Source organism: Leopardus geoffroyi, chromosome A3 (assembly GCF_018350155.1).
Source record: "Leopardus geoffroyi isolate Oge1 chromosome A3, O.geoffroyi_Oge1_pat1.0, whole genome shotgun sequence".
In the NCBI taxonomy this organism is placed as follows: Eukaryota; Metazoa; Chordata; class Mammalia; order Carnivora; family Felidae; genus Leopardus; species Leopardus geoffroyi.
The window spans coordinates 67653095-67676746 of record NC_059336.1 but is presented as its reverse complement, the minus strand read 5'-3'; the positions used below and the strand labels follow the sequence as shown (position 1 = coordinate 67676746).

Below are 23652 nucleotides of genomic sequence, written 5' to 3'. Positions count from 1 at the left end.
TAAGGCAAATAGAAATGCTAGAAATGAAAAATATGCACAAGTCCTTTATCAGGCTTATTGACAGAATGAACACAACAGAGGGAAGACAGAATCTACAGAAAGATAAAAATTATCCAAACTGAAACAAAGAGAGAAAAGAGTAGGAACTGGGGCAAAGTAACCAAGAGGTAAGAAAGAACAAATGGTCTAATATATTTTTACTTGGAAGCCCAGAAGTGGGAAGTGAGCCACAAGAAATATTTAGATATAATGAACAAAACTTTCATAAATTTAATAAATGACAGATCTGATAATGACAATATCCAATAAAAAATCACAGATCCAAGAACCTTTGAAAAACCAAAGGCAGGATACAAAAAAAAAACAAAACAAAAACCACACCTAGGTGCATCATAGTGAAACAGTGATATAAAGAAAAAAGTCCTTGTGGGAGGGGAGATGGACTAAATGGGTAAGGGGTATTAAGGAATTTACTACTGAAATCATTGTTGCACCATGTGCTAACTAACTTGGATGTAAATTATAAAAAAAAAAAAAAGAAAGAAAACAACTATTACAAAGGAACAAAGAATGGCAGCAGACTTCCCATCAGAAACTATATAAGCCAGAAGATAGGAGAGTAACATCTTTAGAGTACTTAAAGAAAACAAAAAACAAACACACCTGTTAACCTAGAATACCCATCTTTCACAAAAAGATTTTTATAAATTCAATGCTATAAGAAATGCTAAATAAACTTCTCCAGGAAAAAAGAACTAATCCAGATAAGCATCAGGATTGGTCAACTTCTCTGTGAAAGGCCAGATATTAAGTGGTATAATGGTAATATGATTTGAAGGTAGACTGTGATAAACTAAAGACACATACTGATAAGTGTGTAACAACCCACTCCTAAAAAAAGAATAGCTGATAAGCCAATAGTAGAGATAAAACTGAATCATAAAAACAATACTCAATCCTTAAAAAAAACAGGAAAAATGGGGGGAAAGAACAGAGCAAATAGAAAACAAACAGCATGATCATAGATTTAAATCCAACCATATCAATTACATTAATGTAAATAGTCTACATTCCAATTATAAGGCAGAGACTGCCGTATTGAATAAATTAAGAGTAATATACTGATACAGTTGACAGGAACACTATAGAAACTAAGAATAGAAAATTAGAATATTAGAAAACTGATTTATGTACCTATAGTAGACTGAAATTCTGTTAGATTTATATAAATATTTAAGAAATTTAAAAACATCTCAGATGAAAGCAAATGAATATAATTAAGCTCAAACTGAAGTAATCATGAGTTGACTATTTTTTGCCTACCTTTAATTTCCCCATATTTTAAGGTCTCTATGTTAATTTTCCCCCACCTGCCCAAATATAGCAATGTTCATAAACACTGACCTTGCCATGGCTTCTTTCCACTTTCTGAAAACATTTATTCAGGGACAGATTATGTCGAACAGAATTCTTCCAGCCTGTTGGTGCAGTGGCAAAATATGGGAAGCGGTCCAAAATCCAGCTATAAATTTCTTTGACAGGCAAACATTTATTTGGAGAGTGTTCAATAGCCATGTAAATGAGAAGACTAAAGGAATATGGGGGCTTTGAAGTTGCTGATTTTTTTTCTGGGTTCGGATAGCAAGATGGTCCTAAGGATGGCACATCATCTCCCTCTATGTCATACAATGGACTAACAATTGGAAGACCCTCACTTCCGAAGCTGAAGTTTGTTAGAAGATTAGTACTTTCATGAAGCCAGTTCAAGTTTGTGAGTTCATCATCTGCTGACTCACTGTCCACTAGAGTGGCCTTAGGCCTGGCAGCATCAACAGCTTCAGGCAAGCTTCCCATTTTGTAAATCTGGCTTAATCCTGCAACCTTTTCAGCTCCTGGAGTTTCAGCTCTCTTTTCTGGAGTCATTCCAATTACTGGACCCATTTACTCTTACAGTTCTGCAATAAAGGAAACAATTGTCAATCAATATAATACTTAAGATTTTTAAGCTCATGGAAAAAGAAAATACATATTTAAATATCACCAAAATCAGAAGTTTTTCAATCAATTATACCACATAATATTTAAGTACAATATTTGTGTAACAAAGACATTAAGGTTACAATACAAGGAGCAGAGCTTATTTCATGGTATTAGAAATGACTGTAAATAAAATATAGTATTAAAACACCATATATATGAGTGACATTAAGAGAATTAAATAATTGTGAATACTTACTAAAGTCCCTAGCCCACAGTTATAGCCTAATGGTAATGCTTCTTATTATTAAAAATGAGCAGACTTTCTTTGAATTGTAAGACTTTATAATCTATGCATTTTAAGGATCTATGACCTATTGTAATAGTCATACATATGGCTCAATACAGAAAATAACCAAATTTAAAACATTGCTTAAATAATAATTCCAAATAAACCCTTTCCTCAAATATGAAATATTTATTATAAAGAGATAAACAGTTTCTAATATTTTTATAGTATATCATACTAAAAAGATAACATTTCTTATTCACTAAATTCATTATCACCAAAATTATATTTACTATAAATTTAGTATTTCTTCTGTACATTCTAACATTTTTAATTGAATTCTGTATCATCTCATCAAGTACTGACACCGAAAGGCTGACATTCTTGAAGTAAAATTTGAATTGTAACTATTTTCAAGGAGAAGAAAGAAAGATATTTCTAAACTACCCTTTTTTATTTCTATTTTCTCAAATGTCTTTTGTTTTGCTTTTGGAACATACTTCAATACAAAAAACTTATGATGGGAGAATAACTGACCAAAGAGAAAAGTAATAGACCTAAGGTGCTATTTAATTCATTTTCAATGGTTCATAAAAGTACCCTACTTACGAATTCAGTGAAAAACCTTCCATGTCTTCCTATTCTATCTACTTATGCTTATATAACTGAAATAAGAGAAGTATCTCCAGAGTTTTACTTTACTTAGAACAAAGCTGGCAGGTTACGCTAAGAATTATGAAAAAGATTTTATATGTATAACACTCCTATCTGGATTCTGGTAGCTACTAATAGATGTAGTCTCAAAGCACTTAATTATCAACAGCATCAGCTAATATTTTGGGGGCCAGATGTTGTGCTCAACACCACAAACTATATCTCAATTAACCATCAATTAAACTCTCTATATAAAGTAGGCACAATTATTAACCCAATTTTATAAATGAGGAAAATGACTCAGAGGTTAAGCATCCTGTTTTAGCTTACCTGATCAGTAAATGGAAACAACAGAATTTAAACCCAGAAAGACTGAGTTCTGAACCAAAATTAACTACTACATTATCCCGGTATCAATGCATACACATCACCTGTGAATACCAATGACTCAATCCTATCCATCTTAAATCTCATTATTGTTCTCTCCGTATCAAGTTCCTATCTTTCTTACTTACACTTGTATCTATAACTTGACATATTAAGACACTTTAAAAACAAAAAGATCAAACTGTAACAAATATGGTTTCTATTTCAATCAATTATGCAAACCACACATTCATAAACATACACACATCTGTGCATACATGCACACACTATATTTCAGAGATGACATTCTGTCCAATGTAGCTGACCAAATTATTCACTTTACCACCTAAGTCTCTCTACCCATAGAGAATTCCAAAAATGTGAATGAGAACTCAATGGCTGAAGAATGTCTTGCTTCCTTAAACAAACAAAAAAACTCTCAGTGCTCAACGTTCAAAGAAAAGAATGACTAATTTCCAATGTTCTAACTTTTACCTCTCACCTATATCTCCATTTATTTTCATTTACATATAGAAATCAGAGAGTAGCACGTATCAGTAGCTAACATTTACTGAGATTTTACTATACTACAGATACTATGCTATGGACTTTATAATCTTTACTTACTCTGCATGGCTATTCAGTTCTGGGTATGGCCCTTTCAGCCATGAATTCTGTAATATGTAATTTTTTTACTTTTGTATTCCTAATGAATCTTAACAAAATGTTCAGCATGAATAGGCATTCAAATTATAATTATTTCAAACTGAAATGAACATATAGTCAACATATATGTTTATTCTGTATTTGCCTTTAAGAATTATTTTATTTTAGGAAGAACAAATATTGTTAAAATGTTAATACTACCCAAAGCAATCTACTTATTCATTGCAATACATATTAAAATAACAACCGCATTCTTCACAGAATGAACAAACAATCCTAAAATTTGTATGGAACCAGAAAAGACCCTGAATAGCCAAAGCAATCTTGAAAAACAAAATCAAAACAGGAGGCATCACAATCCCGGACTTCAAGCTGTATTACAAAGCTGTAATCATCCAGACAGTATGGTACTGACACAAAAACAGATATTCAGATCAACAGAACAGAATAGAGAACCCAGAAATGGACCCACAAACATATGGCCAACTAATCTTTGACAAAGCACGAAAGAACATCCAATGGAATAAAGACAGTCTCTTCGGCAAGTGGTGCTGGGAAAACCAGACAGCAACATGCAGAAAAATGAATCTGGACCACTCTCTTAAACCATACACAAAAATAAACTCAAAATGGATGAAAGACCTAAACATAAGACAGGAAGCCATCAAAATCCTAGAGGAGAAAGCAGGAAAAAACCTCTTTGACCTCAACCACAGCAACTTCTTACTCGACATGTCTCCAGAGGCAAGGGAAACAAAAGCAAAAATGAACTATTGGGACCTCATCAAAACAACAAGCTTCTGCACAGCGAAGGAAACAATCAGCAAAACTAAAAGGCAATCGACAGAATGGGAGAAGATATTTGCAAATGACATATCAGATATAGGGTTAATATCCAAAATCGATAAAGAACTTATCAAACTCAACACCCAAAAAGCAAATAATCCAGTGAAGAAATGGGCAAAAGACATGAATAGACACTTCTCCAAAGAAGACATCCAGATGGCCAACCGACACATGAAAATATGCCCAACATCACTCACCATCAGGGAAATACAAATCAAAACCACAATGAGCTACCACCTCACACCTGTCAGAATGGCTAACATTAACAACTCAGGCAACAACACATGTTGGCGAGGATGCAGAGAAAGAGGATCCCTTTTGCACTGCTGGTGGGAATGCAAACTGGTGCAGCCACTCCGGAAAACACTATAGAGGTTCCTCAAAAAATTAAAAATAGAACTACCCTATGACTCAGCAATTGCACTACTGGGTATTTATCCAAGGGATACAGGTATGCTGTTTCGAAGGGACACATGCACCCCAATGTTTATAGAAGCACTATTGACAATAGCCAAAGTATGGAAAGAGCCCAAATGTCCATCAATAGATGAATGGGTAAAGAAGATGTGACATATATACACAACGGAGTATTACTCGGCAATCAAAAAGAATGAAATCTTACCATTTGCAACTACGTGGATGGAACTAGAGGGTACTATGCTAAGTGAAATTAGTCAGAGAAAGACAAATATCATATGGCTTCACTCATATGAGGACTTTAAGAGACAAAACAGATGAACAAAAGGGAAGGGAAGCAAAAATAACATAAAAATAGGGAGGGGGACAAAATATAAGAGACTCTTAAATATGGAGAACAAACAGAGGGTTACTGGAGGGGTTGTGGGAGAGGGGATGGGCTAAATGGGTAAGGGGCATTAAGGAATCTACTCCTGAGATCATTGTTGCACTATATGATAATTAACTTGAATGTAAATTTAAAAAATAAATTAAATTAAAAAAAAGAATTATTTATTTTACAAGTGCCTGGGTGGCTCAGTTGGTTAAGCGAAAGACTTCAGCTCAGGTTATGATCTCACAGTTCGTGGGTTCTAGCCCCACATCAGGCTCTGTGCTCACAGCTCGGAGACTGGAGCCTGCTTCAGATTCTGTGTCTCCCTCTCTCTCTGCCCCTCCCCCGCTCACACTCTGTCTCTCAAAAATAAATGAATGTTAAAAAATTTTAAGAATTATTTTATTTTAGAAGAAATCCTTAATGCTAGAAAACATCGTAACTAGTAACAATCATAAAACTGAAATTCACTGTTACTATTAAGGAAATGGGAGTGAGGTAAGCCATTTGCCTAAGGTTCTAAAACTAGTAAACAGTAAAGCCAAAATCATAAACTGGGCTAAGTTCGATATTCAAGTTTTTTGTCTAGTAGAGTACACTCAATCTCTTAAGGAACTTACATTTTTAGCAGTACTACTTAAAACAAATACTGTTGACAGAATAAGATATATATTCCCCTCTGAAACTAATTCAAATGTTTGCAAATATATGTTATTCCTCTGAATTACAAGTTTAGAATAAAGTCTTATTACTTTAAGATGTAAAGCAATATTATGGCAGCATATATGCCAAAGATTACACAAACTGTACAGCCAAGCAAAGTTAAAAAATCAAGTACTGACTGAAAGGTTGACATTCTCTTCGTAACATTTCAAAGGTGACTGTATTTTCAAGGAGGGAAAAAGAGCTGTTTCTGAACTATCCTTTGAGAATACTTCAGGACATCGTCCATTTAGAATACTAAGTCCTGGGGTGCCTGGGTGGCTCAGTCGGTTGAGCATCTGACTTCGGCTCAGGTCATGATCTCGCAGTTCGTGAGTTTGAGCCCCGCATCGGGCTTTGTGCTGACAGCTCGGAGCCTGGAGCCTGCTTCAGATTCTGTGTCTCCCTCTCTAGGCCCCTTCCTCACTCATACTCTGTCTCTCTCTGTCTCTCAAAAATGAATAAAATCGTTAAAAAAAATAAAAAAAGAAAACAAAGAATACTAAGTCCACCACAAAAAACAAAGGATCTTTTCCCACAAGTCAAATAAAGATATAACTGTAAATAGCAAACATATTAGAAAATACCAAACTTTGCCAATAAAGAAACACAAAGCAATTGATAACACATATGGTATGATAACGTATTTAGCACAATGGTTGGTATACAGTAAGCACAAACATTAGACATAAAAATAACAATATCAACTTTTGCCCAAATTGGCAATGGTTTAAAAAAATATTTAATACATGATTTTGGGCAAGGACCTAGTGCATTTTAGAATGCTAAATGGTAGTGTGTACCAAGAATCATTTAAAATGTCATACTCTTTGACCCAATAATTCATAGATTAATGGAACAGAATTGAGAACCCAGCAATAAACCCACAAATATATGGTCAATTAATCTAAGATAAAGGAGACAAGAACAACGAGGAAAAGACAGCCTCTTCGACAAATGGTGCTGGGAAAACTGGACAGCTACAAGCAAAAGAATGAAACTGGACCACTTTCTTAAAGCATTCACAAAAATAAACTCAAAATGGATTAAAAACGTAAATGTTAAGACCTGAAACCAGAAAACTAAAAGAAAAAGTCAGTAATCTCTTGGACAACAACTACAGCAATATTTTTCTAGATCTGTCTCCTCAGGCAAGGGAAACAGAAGCAAAAATAAACAACTGGTACTGTACCAACCTAAAAAGCTTTTGCACACAAAGGAAACCATAAACAAGATGAAAAGGCAATCCACTGAAAGGAAGAAAATATTTGCAAATGATATATACATTAAGGGGTTAAATATCCAAAATCTATAAAGAACTCTTACAACTCAACACCAAAAAACCCCTAAATAATCCAATTAAAAATGGGCAGATGACCTGAACATTTTTCCAAAGACATACAGATGGACAACAGACACATGAAAAAATGCCCAACATCACTAACCACAAGGAAAATGCAAATCAGAACCAGAATGAGAGGGGCACCTGGTGGCTCAGTCAGTTAAGCATCAGACTTCAGCTCAGGTCATGATCTCACAGTTTGTGAGTTCAAGCCCCACATCAGGCTCTCTGCTGTCAGGGCAGAGCCTGCTTTGGGTCCTCTGTCTCCCTCTCTGTCTGCCCCTCCCTGGCTTGTGCACTCTCTCTCAGAAATAAATAAACATTAAAAAGAGAGAGAAAGAGAGAAAGAGAGAAAGAGAGAGAGAGAGAGAACCAGAATGAGGTATCACCTTATACCACCCAGAATGGCTAGTATCAGAAAGATAAGAAATAACAAGTATTGGTGAGGACATGGAGAAAACGGAACAGGGAACTCTCATGAACTACTGATGAAATATAAATCAGTACAGCCACAGTGGAAAATAGTATGGAGATTTCTCAAAAAATTAAAAATAGAAGTATCATACAATGGAAAAATAAACAAATAAATAAATAAGATATGGTATATATATGCAATATTGCTCAGCCATAAAAAGGAATGAAATCTTGCCATTCGTGACAACATGAATGGACCTAGAGGATATTACGCTAAGTGAAATAAGCCAGAGAAAGACAAATACCATATGATTTTACTTACATGTGGAATCTAAAAAACAAAACAAACAACATCAATAAAGAGAGGAGCAGACTCACAAATATGAAGAATTGGTAGTATTAAAGGGAAGAGTATGGGAGGGATGGGTAAAATGTGTAAAAGGGATGAAAAAATACAAACTTCCAATTATAAAATAAATAAGTCACAGAGATGAAAAGTACAGCACAGGGAATATAGTCAATAATATTGAAATCTACTTATTGTGATGAGCATTTTATAATGTATCACTTGAATCACCGTGTTGTATACCTGAAACTAGCTTAATATTATATGTCAACTATACTTCAATGAAAAAAAGTCATACTTTGACCCAATAATTCCACTTATGAGTCACTTCAGTGAAATAATCCCACATAGGAAAAAAAGATTCTCTCCCTCTCCTCCTCCTCTTACACACACACACACACACACACACACACACACACACACACACACACACATACACACACGTACACACGTTCACTGAAGAACTATTAAAGACAATAGAAAAGTATAAACAACTTACACATTTTATTATAAAGAAATAGCTACACTGAAATACATCTACTCAATCTAATATTTCGTCATTAAAAATGATTTTCTTGGGGCGCCTGGGTGGCGCAGTCGGTTAAGCGTCCGACTTCAGCCAGGTCACGATCTCGCGGTCCGTGAGTTCGAGCCCCGCGTCGGGCTCTGGGCTGATGGCTCAGAGCCTGGAGCCTGTTTCCGATTCTGTGTCTCCCTCTCTCTCTGCCCCTCCCCCGTTCATGCTGTGTCTCTCTCTGTCCCCAAAATAAATAAACGTTGAAAAAAAAAAAATGATTTTCTTGAAGGCTATGAAGTAAAACAAAAAACTTATTAAAAACATGAAAAAGTAAAAATACATAAAAAGCTAACAGTGGTTTGTAGTAGTAACTCGGTAATTGTTTTCTTTTTTCCAGTTTTTTTAATGCGTTTATTACTTTTATATTAAAAAATTAAAGTACACTCAAAGGGGAAAAGGTTGTGCTAGATTATTTTTAGTTATAGTATTTCTACTTCACAAAGAATCAAATCATAAAAAGGTCACGGACATATCAAAGGCTTCAAGTCAAAAACAGAAGTTACCTCCTAAATTCAGTACAGCCTATTCTATTGCCAAGCTTTTCTGTAAAACAAATTAGCTCACTGGTAAATAGGGGAAAGATTTTAGTACAATGTGAAAATCACACTGGTTTGTAAGTGATCTTTTACAAGCCTATGATTTTGCAGTACTAAGAAATAACAGCTGAACCCAAAATAGGCTAACATAGTGGAAAGCTGCAAACTGCTGAGAATGCAGTATTGTACACAATTCTCATTCAACCCATGTTTTTCCTCCCAGCACAGTTTGGCTACATGCATTTTCTTGGAAGTGTTAACGAGCTCCTCTCTCCAAATTTTTATGCATTTTACCCTGGCCTCCATAACCCTGTAGCTTCCACCCTTCCTTGCATGCCTTTCCATCAGGCTATTTTCATCTTTTTTTTTTTTTTTTAATCCTATTTTGTAGTGTTTATTTGTAGTAAGTTTAATATATCTTTAAAAATATCTAACATACTTATTAAGATTTATTTTTGTTAGTGTTCTGATTATAAAACTTCACACTTTTAGGTGAATTGGCACAATATTTAGTGTTTTCACAAATTCATAGTATATAATATTACAACAGAAAGACCTATGTATTTCACACCCCAAATTTTTTTTAAAGCTTTTAGTTTTGTTTGGATAATTCTAGTTTTATGAGAAAGTGCTTCTTAAAATGAACTGAAACCATTCAGTTACAGGTCATTAATAATGAACATGGAAGTTTGCTTTTTAAAGCAGAACAAGTAAAGAAATACAAGGAAATCTGGGCTAGTGATGTAACGTTTGCTTTTATTAATAAAAATAATACCTCAACAAACCACACATAACTGTTACACATAATACATGTCACTCAAAAAAGCATTTAGGGGGGCGTCTGGGTGGCTCAGTCGGTTAAGTGTCTGACTTCAGCTCAGGTCATGACCCCACGGATCATGGGTTTGAGCCCCACATCAGGCTCTGTGCTGACAGCTCAGAGCCTGCAGCCTGCTTCAGATTCTCTGTCTCCCTCTCTCTCTGCCCCTCCCCTGCTTGTGCTCTGTCTCTGTCTCTCTCTCTCTTTCTCTCTCTCTCAAAAATAAATAAACATTAAAAAAAGCAATTTAGGGCCAAGAGACCAAGATGTGGGGTTTGAAAAATGTACTCTAATTTCTCAGGACTGTAACTAGCATAACCCAAGTAATAAATACATCCACTAATAAACCAATTCCTAAAAGACACTGCTACAAAAAAAGTAGGTAAATGTACAAGACAATTTTGCAAATTACACATTTGTATTAAGACTCCAAATCTTCTACGTTTCAGGAAAAAATTGCGTATCTTTAGCGAAGAATTTAAAAGTGGAGTTCAAACAAGCCCATTACAATCACTCTGCAACCTCTGCCTAAAGGTTCACTGTGTAAGGCCATGGCAGGATCTCAAGAAGAGGGCTCAGGATTAAAAGGTATAATTTTTTCACATTGTACAGTTCATGCATTTCTCAAAGATAACTAATAGATATCTGTATGTTTCCATGTTATGTTCAATATTACAGTGATATTTTACTCTGGAACAAGAAAAATAAAACTCCATATTGTAATTCTTGGATCATTTCCCAAAAGGTTAGAGGAGAGCACTTTTTTTAGGTCAGTATTAACAATGGTCTGAGAGAAAAGGCTTGACAGAGCCTAGAGAAGGGAAATTAAGGTACAGAATTTGAGTATTACCCTGGTATTAGGGGTGCTATACTGATAGCTCTTTTGCCCAAAATAACTAAGAAACCTCTTAAATACAAAATGTTAGTTATTATCATACAGCTTTTTTTGACATTTGTCCACGTTTTTAATTGACTGTATCACAGACTAGGCAAACAAAAACATTTTTTTTTCATAGTTTTACCATGTTAGGATCCCTAAATATTATTTTAGCCCTCTATGTTCTTTAAACATCATGTAAAACTTAATTGTACTGAAACTTGTCCCCCCCCCCACCAAATTCATTAACCTTATAGCAGCAGTAATTCATTTTTACAGATGACTGGTATTCTACTTTATGAATATACCAAAATTTATTATACTCTTGAGGACAATTATTTATGTTTGAGGCTATTACAAGTAGCATTGCTATGGATATCCTTGTTCACATCTCCTGGAATACAACTGCCAAGAACTTTTCTGGGGTACACAACTAAAAGCAGAATATATTGAGAAGAATTATTGGGTTACAGAATATTCTTCTCTTCAACTTTCACTGGTCACGACAAATTGCTACCAGCAAGATAGGTGTACTCTGTTTGCTCCCTACACCCATTAAAAATTTTTTTTGCCAACCTGATGACTATGAGATTTCATCTCCTTGTGTTTTAATTTGCATTTCCCAGATTAATAATGGAAGCTGAATATGCAGGTATTCCTCGCTTTTCAAAATTCTTATTCCACCACTTTGATTCTACAAAAGACCTACATTAGTACCTGTCAAAGAGGACTTTCGCTTTTAGGAAAAGGCAAAAAGTGAAAACAGCATTCAGTGTTTGTTTTGAAGTGTGCATTAGAGAGATGGCCCACACCTCCATCATGGGGAGTGGTACTGGCAAGCTGCTTCCCTAGGGGAAGGAACTATACTTAGCTCCTCAGCATCAAGCTGCCATAGCTTTGAAATGTACCTGTGGGCTTCTGTGCTTTCTCTGGATTTATTTTGTGCATCCCTTGGCAATATGTGTCCTAAGGCATCAAAAAAGCCTACGAGAGGTTATTTTTGGGGTTTAGGAATGTTCAAAATTTTTCCATATAAATTAATGGTAATTGCTTCTTCACTTTACACCATTTTGGCTTCCTTTCTTATAACTGTTGTACTTGGTAGCAAGAGAAACCTGTATGTAAGAAACTTCTACTAATTTATACTGTTTGTGCACTAATCCTTACGTGTGATGCAAATATCTTTCCTTAGTAGATGGTTTGTCTTTTTAGTCTATTTATTAGTTGTCTATAAACGAAAAAGTTCTTACTTTAATATGGTAGAATTTATTAACCCTTTCCTTTATGGTTACAGTTTCTCATTTAAGAACTCCTTCCCTACATTAAATTCATGTAAGTTTTATCCTATATTGTCTTCTAAAAGTTTTATAGTTTTTGCCTTTCACATTTAAATCTTCAATTCATCCAAAATGTATCTCTGTATTTTTATTCAATTTCAACTTTTACATATGGATACACAATTGTTCCAAGTATAATTTATTAAAAAATTTTATCCTTCCTGTTAGGGGAACCAATCTGGCATTGGCATCCCTGAACATTTTTACTGGATATGTGGAGAATGAAAGGTCTTAAGTGGGCCATTTCTCAGGTTTTGTGTTTGCTACAAGCACACTTGAGGGATGACCTAACATCTCCCAAAGAGCAATTCAAATTCTACTAACATTTCTTCTTTCATTCATGAGTTATTTAGAAGATTGTTTCTTAACTGCCATATGATTTTTTTCTCTTACTGATTTCTAACTTAAATGGACTTTAGGATACTAATCCTTTGAAATTTGTTGAAACTCGTTTGGCCCAGTATGTGGTTGATTTTTATAATGATTTGGCTGATGTTTCCAGTGATTAGATGAAAGAGATGTCCACTGGATTAAGCTTGTTAATTACTTGTTAAAATTTTCTATATTTGTACCAATTGGGGTGGTGGGGGGCTGCTTTCTTTATCAAATACGAAGGAAGATATATTACAATATCCCATTATGCTGGTGAAATTACTCCATTTTTCCTGGTAGTTCTGTTAATTTAGCTTTTTTTGTGGTTACAGTTATTAATTAGTTGCATACAAATTTAAAGCTATTATTCTTGCAAAAATGAAACATTTACCATTTCACATCAATTCTTTTCCTTTAGTAATTCTACTAGTTTTAACATCTATTTCAAATGATATGCCAGCTTTCTTTCCACTAGTATTTACCTGGTATATCTTTTTCCATTATTTTATTTCCAACATTTTTTTCCTTTTATTTCCTTGTAGTCTGTTTTAAACCCCACAGAGCTGAACATTTTAAATGTAAGATGTAGATATACTTGTACTTACTTCTAACACCTTATTTAGTGTTCTCTAGGTTTCTCTCTCTCTTTTTTTTTTTTTTTTTTTCTTTGCTTTATTTTTTTCCCTGGTTCTACTTTTTACCATCTATTAGTTTGGAAGTTATATATTTATTTCTATTACTAAATTGTTACCTTAAAATTTTTACCATGAACACTTACCAAAATCCAAAGTCACCTTTAATTTTCTTCTGAGTAATAAAAAGATCTTTTGAATACTAGCTTTAATCACCTCCTCCTGGTTTATAAAATAACTGGTATTTAGTAAGTAACTAAAATAACTGATACTTTAGTTCTAGTTTTTATTATTTATAGTCAATAATACTGATAAATTATATTACTTATAATTTTTATTAATTTACCCATACTTACCACTCTCTTTGATTATTCCTTCCTGAATCTCATACTTGCTATGACCATTTTCCTTTTATGTAAAAAGTGGTCTGCTTTTGAATTTTCATATTTTATTTATCTGAGCATGTCTTTATTTTGCCCTTGTTTAAGAATTCTAGGTCATAGTTGTTAGATTTATTTAAACTGAGTATATCATTTCATGGCCTTCTGCTTCCATTATTATTATTGAAACCTGATATTCCTTTAAAGGTGTTCTGTTTTCTCTTAAAAATTTGCCCTTTATTAACCTCTTCTATATTTTCCATTTTCTTATCTCTCTGTTGCATCCTGGATTTCTTCAGATGTATATCTTTCATTGTATCAATTTTTCTTCAATGGGATCTCCTTACTCTAATCTATCTTTTGAATTTTAATTTCAATTACTACATATTTTTATTTCTAGAGCCAGTGATTCTTTACAAAATGTTTGCTCTTTTCCTCATTTAACCTGTCATTGAACACATTAAATGTACTAATTTTATATTTTGAAAAACATCCAATAATTCCAAGCTGTGAGCTACTAACAAGTCTGATTCTGCCTATTTTATATTACACTTTGTTTCCTTAGATGGTTTGTAAATTTTTATTAAAAGCCACTCATTTTCATTAGAACTTCATCAAAAGCAACTCTTTGATGATGATGACTTGTGTTGCTTCTGTCCGATTCCTGGGAATAGTAACAATACAGTATCATTTAAAATTCTTAGCTTGAGATTTAGTGTGCATTCAGGCTGCAAACCTGTGTGATAGCTAGTTTGTGGTTACCAAATTTTCAGTAGAGATATTATTTTCCTGTTAGCATCAACACTCTAGAAAATAATTATCTTTGTCAGTCTCTAATGACACGAAGGGAAAGAATCCCTAGACCACTTTTGCATTTGGAGGGTATAGCCCTTTGGGGCTCCACAGTAATGGAGAACACTGTTTCCTCCTAGGTGTTTTAACTTGGCTGGATCTGGCTTTGCTTCCACAAGGGTAAGAAAACATAAAGTCACTTGATTTGGTAAATACCCTCAAGGCAATAGCCAACTTCGGCACTCAGCTTACCTCACTAGGTTTCCAATTAGTGCTCAGTCTAAAAATTCTTTACTTTTGTGCCAGAGCACCGATGCATTTTAGCCAGCATTTTAAGTTGTCAGCAGAAAGGCTGGTCCCCTGGACTTACTTTGCCCCCAACCTTATTTTGCCATGCCAAGGTCCCCAACCTTACTTTGCCATGCTGTTGGAAACAGAAGTTTATATTAGTTCCTGATGGCAATATCACTAAACTACATTATCCTGTATCTTAGAGCACTGTTTTAAATTCCTTCTGCCTCAACACACTTGAAGAATCTGACTCACTCTTCTTTCTATCAATAAGAATTGCTCACTGTGACAGTGATTCCCTTCTAGAAGTAAGTAGAAGACATTTCCCAGGAGGTGGAAGGTAGTTATCAAAAATTGTGCACGTTTTGTTTTGTTTTGTTTTGTTTTTTTGGAGGGTGGTTCTTCTCATCCCTTTTAAAAATCATATTCTTTAAAGACAGGATGGAGTGCCTAGGTAGCTCAGTTGGTTGATCATCTGACTCTTGATTCTGGCTCAGGTCATGATCACATGGCTGTGGGATTGAGCTCCATGTTGGCCTCTGTGCTGAGTGTGGAGCCTACTTGGAATTCTTTCTCTCTCCCTCTGCCCCTCTCCCCTAGTCACACACACTCTCTCTCTAAAATATAAAAATAAGTAAAAAATAAAATAAAAATAAATATAGGAAAGATATCTTAACCCTTTAACTATGATTCAGGTTCATCATTATAAACAGACTTGGTAAAGAATATTTATAGGGCTGTTCAAGTACATAGGACTATTTGCCACTTTATCAGTGTTTCTCAAATCAAGGTGTCCGATGGATATATTCCAGGGGCCCAAAGTTTTGCAAATTTTCATTCTGTGCTTTTATTTCAGAGTATAAAAATGTATTTTAACCATTTTCAAAGGGAAAAATGAAAGACTTATTTAAAAAAAACTACTTCAGGAAATGATGTCAGTGATTCTTAAAATAGGATCTATAATTTTTTCTTTAAGGGATCCACATATTAGTCAATTTGAGAAACACTGCTCCACGCTAAAAGGCTTCACCTTGCTATGCTTGAGTTACTAGATTAATCTTCTTAGTTCTATATCCTCGTTCTCATTTGTACTACACACACTGTACCTGATTGATCTCTTATCTAAAATCCTTGAGGGCAGATATATTTGAGAATTCAGAATATTTTGGAGTTTAGAAAGGAACTACAATGCAAATATGATATGTTGTATGATGTGTCAGTGAGGTCTGAGGCAGTACCCCATAACAAACATGTGGATATTTCTGTAGCAAAATGTAGATTCACATTGAGAGTAAATAAAGACTATCAGTAGTCTTACATCAGTTCACATCATGTTTTGCTACTAAATGGGCCAAGAGAAAACTTTGGTTTTCAAAGCATTTTGGATTTCCTAAATCATTAATATGGAATTATAGTACCATTGTCAACTATAGACTAGAAAGCCAAAATATTCTTTTTAATTTAATTTTTTTTTTAACATTTATTCATTTTTGAGAGACAGAGAGAACAAAACATAAGCAGGGAAGGGGCAAAGAGAGGGAGACAGAATCCAAAGCAGGTTCCAGGCTCTGAGCTGTCAGCACAGAACCCAACGTGGGGCTCGAACTCATTGACTGCGAGATCATGACCTGAGCCAAAGTCAGACACTCAACTGACTGAGCCACCCAGGCGCCCCCAAAATATTTTTATTACAATTTCATATAAGATCACAGTAAGATCAATAAGTGTAAAGAGTTCACCATAAAGTGCATGAATTTAATGCATAAACTTTGTAATTTTCCCCCCAACTATTTAAGAATCACTTTTTGTCTATTTGTGGTTTAATAGTTGAGGATACAAAATAAGTAACTTCCTGTTAACAGGAAATATATATATTACGAATTGTAAAATGTCAGAAGTACCTAATCACATATAGGAATTTAAATACATTCCAAAGCTAATGAATTAGCTATACTGGATTATAATTACAAGATCTCTACATCTAGCAATGTGGATAAAAGGAAGAGAAAGAGAACTGTAAGATACACGGTATTCAGAATAACCTCTCCTGGTCCTTTTTGAAGAAGTTTTAAAAAGGAAAACAAAAACAAAACAAAACAAAACAAAACCCTTTTACTCCTACTATATTCACAGCTCTGTTGCCATAGTTGTTCACTATTTTACCGTAGAATCTAACAACCATGGCACAAGTGTAAAATAAAAGACTTCTTCCTTGAGAAAGGAATTAATACATGTAACACTAGGAGATCTTTAACCAAAACTTGAGGTGGCAGCATATCTGAAGTTAAAATTGTGAAGGATAAGCAATTTCATATTCTAAAAAAATAGTAAAATCTAAATCACTATATTATTCTTGATATTATAATCACATCTGGCAGTAAAGCAGAGTTAAGAGCATAAGTTGTGAAGAGATACTGTCTTGGTTCAAATCCCAGCTCTGTCACTCCATAGGATACAAATCACATGAAAATATAAAAAGAATATAAAAGAGAATATATTTTATATATAAAATATAAAAAAGAATATAAAACATACAAACATATAAGTACACAATGAATACTAGCTACAGAGATGGTAAGTATTGTTACTGTTGTTAATTTTTAAAATTATTATTAGTTTTCTTTCTAGGGTAGATTTATAAATGGTACTCTTTCAAATACAAAAAAATAGGGTACAAAATCAGTAACAATACTTTATGTTTTGAAATTTGGAAATAAAAAAAAAACATGCTAATATTACAGAGGGATCTCCTACCACTCACTGGACTTCTCAGAAGAGTGCTGCAATAAGTTTCATCATGTTCTTTTGCGACTTTCACTTCCTTATTCTATTTGTATCCTTGCACTTCATATGTTATATCAGTATTTTACCAACTGTGCTACATGACAAAACTCTTCTTCAAATCTTTCTAGTTTAAATAATCTAAAAGATCCTAAACTATGTAAACTTTTAGAACACTTTAGTATTTTGTTATTAATGGCCTCCAAAAACTCTTAAGTTCCTTTAGTAACAGCTCTGCCTGATGCTAACATTTTCGCACACCAAAAAAAGAATTAAAAAATAATAACTACACTACCTCTGAAGTAAAAAAAAAAAAAAAAAAAGTTGAGTTTTCACTAGTAATGATGTTCTCAAAACAAAATGAAAAAATAGTAATGGCAAATATGCTATAATCAAAGCAAAACAGAAATATAAATATCTACATATATAGTACATTCATTTGTATCCAACTACTTCAGAATCTACTATCCTGTTACAGAATTCTTATCAAGTTAAAATATTCAAAATAATCTCTTCTTTGAAGATTATTACTTACAGAATTATGATTTTAACATATTTATAATCCTTTAAAAATATGGGTTCATAAAAAGTGGGTTCACGAATATATTTACTCAAAACCCCCAAAATCAATCTTGCAGTCCAGCAATTCTCATGAATATGAAAGTTTTTTTAGTGTATACTTTAGTAATACAGATCTACAACAAATAAGGAATAATTGCAGTTAACTCAGTTCTATTAATGATGTGCTTAATACTTCTAAAAAAGTGCTTTTCTTTTTTTTTTTAAGTTTTATTTATTTATTTTGGGGGACAGGGTGGGGAAAGACAGACAGGCAGAGGGAGAGAATCCCAAACAGGCTCCATGCTGTGAGCACGGAGCCAGATGCAGGGTTCCATTTCACTAACTGTGAGATCATGACCTGAGCCAAAATCAAGAGTCAGAAGCTTAATCTGCCACCCAGACAGCCCAAAAGTGCTTTTCAATTATATTATTGAATCTCCTCATGTTACATTTTTTGATTTTAATTTTTTATTTTATATATACTACAGTTCTTCAAGCCCTAAGTCTAAGATACTATTTGCAAAATAATTTATTAATTATTAAGATTTATTTTTAATCCATTATATTACCTAGGAATTCTCATTAGGAAATAAAGAAAAGCACGAAAATATACTCAGATCAAAATAAAATATGATAGTCAATTCTTGATATCCCAAAGCAAATGTATTCTGATTTTTTTCCTTGCACCCCCCCAGCTGATCATTGAATATTTCTTTTCCTAGCATATTTCCTAGATTTATTCAACAGCATAGTAAGATTATAACAAGATCAACATAAAATATTTTAGCAGTTTACAAATACTAATTACTTTCTAAATCTCAAGAGTTTCTCATTTTAAAAAAAGGAAAACCCAAAAAGGGTAATGAGGAAAATCAATTTTGCTATTAAAAGCTTTTACTCTACTAGAGTGAGAAGGGGAACCATGCCATCTGTTAACTGGGAAGAAGATGAAACCAACACTTGAGCAATTGTACAGAGAGAAACCCTGATGAAGACTTGCAGTCAGTCCTATGCTTAAAACAAGCGTCTGGCCTACAGATAAAGTTGTTTCTCACCATTTTCACTCTTCTAGTCTAGCTTCCTACTTAAAATCAGTCTCATTATAAACACTTTAAACATGTGAATTCATAAGGCATGTGGCAAATGAATATCATTTTTAAGTTATATTTAATTAAATGCATAATTTCTAATTCTCTTTTTACATGGCCTTAAATACATTTGGAAACTTTATTATTATTGACTTGCCTTCTTTCTTCCAACCAATAACTTAATGTCATCAGTAAATCAAACACTCTTGCAAATGTCAAAAAAGCAATCAAAGAGTAGGCCCCATCTTAGATCTGTGGCTTTCTCATCCATTTGATTTGAGCTAAGACAACAACCCTAGCAAAGGGAAATGAAAACAAATCTACCACAGAGATATGCCATAGCATAGAATACAAAATGTTTGTGATTTTATTAGCATGTCCTGGCAATGACCTCAATTTTTCACTGTAACTTAAACTTTGTCTCTGATGAAGGTAAATACATAAAAAAAAGTTTGATTCCATTTCCTTTTCCTTTCCTCACCTCCAATGTCCTTGGGAGTAAACTACTGCCATTAATTAATTGTAATAAAAAAACTTTTCTCAATGTTGTAAGTCATACCATTATATTTCCTGGATTTATTCAACAGTATAATAAGACTATAATAAGCTCAATATAAACTATTTTAGCGGCTTACAGATACTAATTATTTCCTAAATCCTAAGAGTTCTTCATTTTTAAAAAAGGAAAACAATTTTATTCCTGTTCATTTATCACATTGGGAGCAAAAATTAAGTGTAACATTTATTGAGCACATGCTATTTGAGCACATGTAACAAATAACAAACACTAGAATTTTAACGACATTCCATTAACTCAAAATACCTGATAACATTGGTAACCCTCAGGTAAGAAAAAAATTAGACATATAAAAGGAAGGAACTCACAATCCTTGCTATTAAATAATAAAACCCTCATTTTGAATAAGATTCTCTATTATAAATACTGTCCATCCCATAAAATCCAATACTGAGATTAAAAGGTAGATTAAAATACCAAATGTACTGCAAAAAAGATGTGTGTTTGATTATAATGCTACATGATGTCATGTATCCAGGACAACTGAAGCATTATGGTCTCTCAGGGATAAAACTGCCTCTTGGTCATAGATTTAGGTGACACAGCATGTGATCCATTGTCTCTACACAAAAAATGTGTGCAGCTGCATTTTCCAGTCAAGAAAGAGCAGGAAGGGGGGCGGGGGGGGGGGGTTGGATACAGAATACAAAAGGGTCAAAGATTTGTCTCATAGGGAAACTGTTTTTCAAATAGGGGTAAAAAAATAAAATTGAGTGGAGGAAAAGACCTTCCTCCAACTCATGCAGAAAGGAGAAAACACTAAAATCTGGGGGAACAAATTCTGTTGAAACCTTCCACTGAATCCACTCTTCTTCCCTAACTTGCCCAGGTACACAATGTAACCCATGGTTTAAATACAATTTCTATCTAAATAATTTTATGCTATTTGTAGTCAGTATATAAAATTGTCCTACACATTGTTGCAGTACTTGTCTCTTAAAGTGTCTGTTGTTCATCAGTTTCTTGGGGAAGTTAAAACGAAGCAATTGCTTTATAAGAAAAAAAAAAAAAACAACACACACACACAACACATTTGCTTCTAACCAATAAACAAACCTGGTATTTTCCATATAAAGAACAAACATTTTTCTTTAAAAAATGAATGCTAGTGCCTAACCCTACCTTTCACACACAGAAATGCTGATCCAAAAAGCAGTACCACAAAAGATCTAAATTCAGTGAAAATTGTTTTCTCTGATAAGGAAAATGGCTGGTTCTCGTAAACATTTTTTTAAAAAGTTGATAACATGGGGCGCCTGGGTGGCTCAGTCGGTTGAGCATCCCGCTTTGGCTCAGGTCATGATTTCACGGGTTCCTAGGTTTGAGCCCCGTGTTGGGCTCTGTGCTGACAGCTCAGAGCCTGGAGCCGGCTTTGGATTCTGTGTCTCCCTCTCTCTCTGCCCCTCCCTCACTCACACTATCTCTCTCAAAAATAAATAAAATGTAAAAAAAAAAGTTGATAACAAAATGACATGAAAAACTTCTATTACTATCTAAAACATACCACTAATTTAATTTACATGTTACTGAATATGATAGGGAAATTTAAAAATGCAGTACTAGCTCTTAGAGTAAATCTAGCTTAGAAGACCCATCTTTTCTCAACCTTTGGTACTACAATCAATGTGGTGTCCAAGGAAAATATGTTAAAAGCTGGAAAACACTAACAACACATAAATAAAAAAATAAAAAGTAGGGGCGCCTGGGTGGCTCAGTTGGTTAAGTGTCGACTTCGGCTCAGGTCATGATCTCGCGGTCCGTGGGTTCGAGCCCCGCGTCGGGCTCTGTGCTGACCGCTCAGAGCCTGGAGCCTGTTTCAGATTCTGTGTCTCCCTCTCTCTCTGACCCTCCCCCATTCATGCTCTGTCTCTCTCTGTCTCAAAAATAAATAAAACGTTAAAAAAATTAAAAAAAAATTATAAAAAAATAAAAAAAAAATAAAAAAAAATAAAAGTAATCACTAAAGGAGGGAAATATCCTTACCAAATAGAATTAGAAGTAATATCACCTATGTTACAAACTATATAGTGACCAGTTAGCCAAACAGCACTTTCGTTCTTTGACAGTCCTGTACTGACAGCACTGAAAAAGTAACGTTGACAGGAACAAAGTTACAGAAACCTGAAAGTCAACAGATCTAATGTCCTAAAGGACCAGGGTAAATTTGGTTGGCATTTGAATACAAACAGCAAATATACTGTCATCAAAATTTACTTATGTAGAAATGATTTTCAATGCCTCAGTCATGCAATAAATCTACTACAGCCAATTAAATGGTTCCACTGAAAATAAGCATTTTTTAAAAGTACATCCATGATCAGAAATAAATTTAATACAGGCAGAAAATATCTTATCTTACTAATAGCCCCTTATGTCAAATTTGGAAAGCAAAACTTAGGACTCTATACCTAATAAATTTAATATACTGATTTGAAAATTTTTTTTAATGTTTTATTTTATTTTTGAGAGAGAAAGAAAGCGAGGGAGGGGCCGAGAGAGGGAGGCACAGAATCCAAAGCAGGCTCCAGGCTCTGAGTTGCCAGCACAGAGCCTGACGTGGGGCTTGAACCCACAAACGTGATATCATGATCTGAGCCGAAGTTGGACGCTCAACTGACTGAGCCACCCAGGCACCCCTAATATACTGATTTGATAGGTCATTCTAAAAACAACACAAAAGTATGATTAATTAAAAGTAAGTACAGTTTTTTTTTAATGTTTATTTATTTTTGAGAGAGAGAGAGAGAGAGAGAGAGAGAAAGAGCATGAACAGGGGAGGGGCAGAGAGAGAGGGAGACACAGAATCTGAAGCAGGCTCCAGCGCTGCAAGTGCTGATGCTCAGAGCCTGACTTGGGGCTCGAACTGTGAGATCATGACCTGAGCTGAAGTCTGACTCAATCAACTGAGCCACTCAGGGGCCCCTAGAAGTAAGTACATTTTAAGTAAGACTCAACTAACCCTCTGGGGCACCTGGATGGCACCTGGGCTCACTGCTGTCAGTGCAGAGCCTGCTTGGGATCCTTTGTCCCTCCTCTCTACCCCTCCCCTGCTTGTACTCTCTCAAAAATAAATTTAAAAAAGGTTAACAAAAGACTCAACTAACCCTCTATGTGTAATTACTGAAATAAAATATATTTATGCTAAAAATTATTAAAGATATCTTGGAGCGCCTGGGTGGCTCAGTCGTTAAGCGTCCGACTTCGGCTCAGGTCATGATCTCGTGGTCTGTGAGTTCGAGCCCCGTGTTGGGCTCTGTGCTGACAGCTTAGAGCCTGAAGCCTGCTTCAGATTCTGTGTCTCCGTCTCTCTCTGACCCTCCCCTGTTCATGCTCTGTCTCTCCCTGTCTCAAAAATAAATAAAACGTCAAAAAAAAAAAAAAAAAAGATATCTATGTTATTAAATAGACTATCTCCAGGACATTTTAGAAAGTAACACTTAACCTAATAAACATTCAAGTTCCTAAACAAGCTTACATGGAATATAACCTAAATTCTTAATAGCCAAATCAACTGTAGCTATACATAGCTAAGAAGTCTAGATGTCACTACTAGTAGATAGGATCAGCCACTGAATGGATGTTAGTTCCATTTGATAATACAGAGAATATTGACAGCAAAGTGGCTGCTTTTCTTCTTGG

General features: G+C 34.4%; 1 protein-coding gene across 4 annotated transcripts in view; it reads right to left on the bottom strand.

Annotated features, from left to right (window-relative positions):
• The window catches only part of FOXN2 (forkhead box N2), a 76247-nt gene that overhangs the window by 36622 nt on the left and 15973 nt on the right, over positions 1-23652 (bottom strand). For all 4 annotated transcript variants that reach the window (XM_045445974.1, XM_045445977.1, XM_045445975.1 and 1 more), the window contains exon 2: positions 1405-1955. In XM_045445974.1, coding sequence (XP_045301930.1) covers positions 1405-1941 — 537 coding nt within the window. In that variant the 5' untranslated portion in view covers positions 1942-1955. The remainder of the gene's footprint in view (positions 1-1404; positions 1956-23652) is intronic.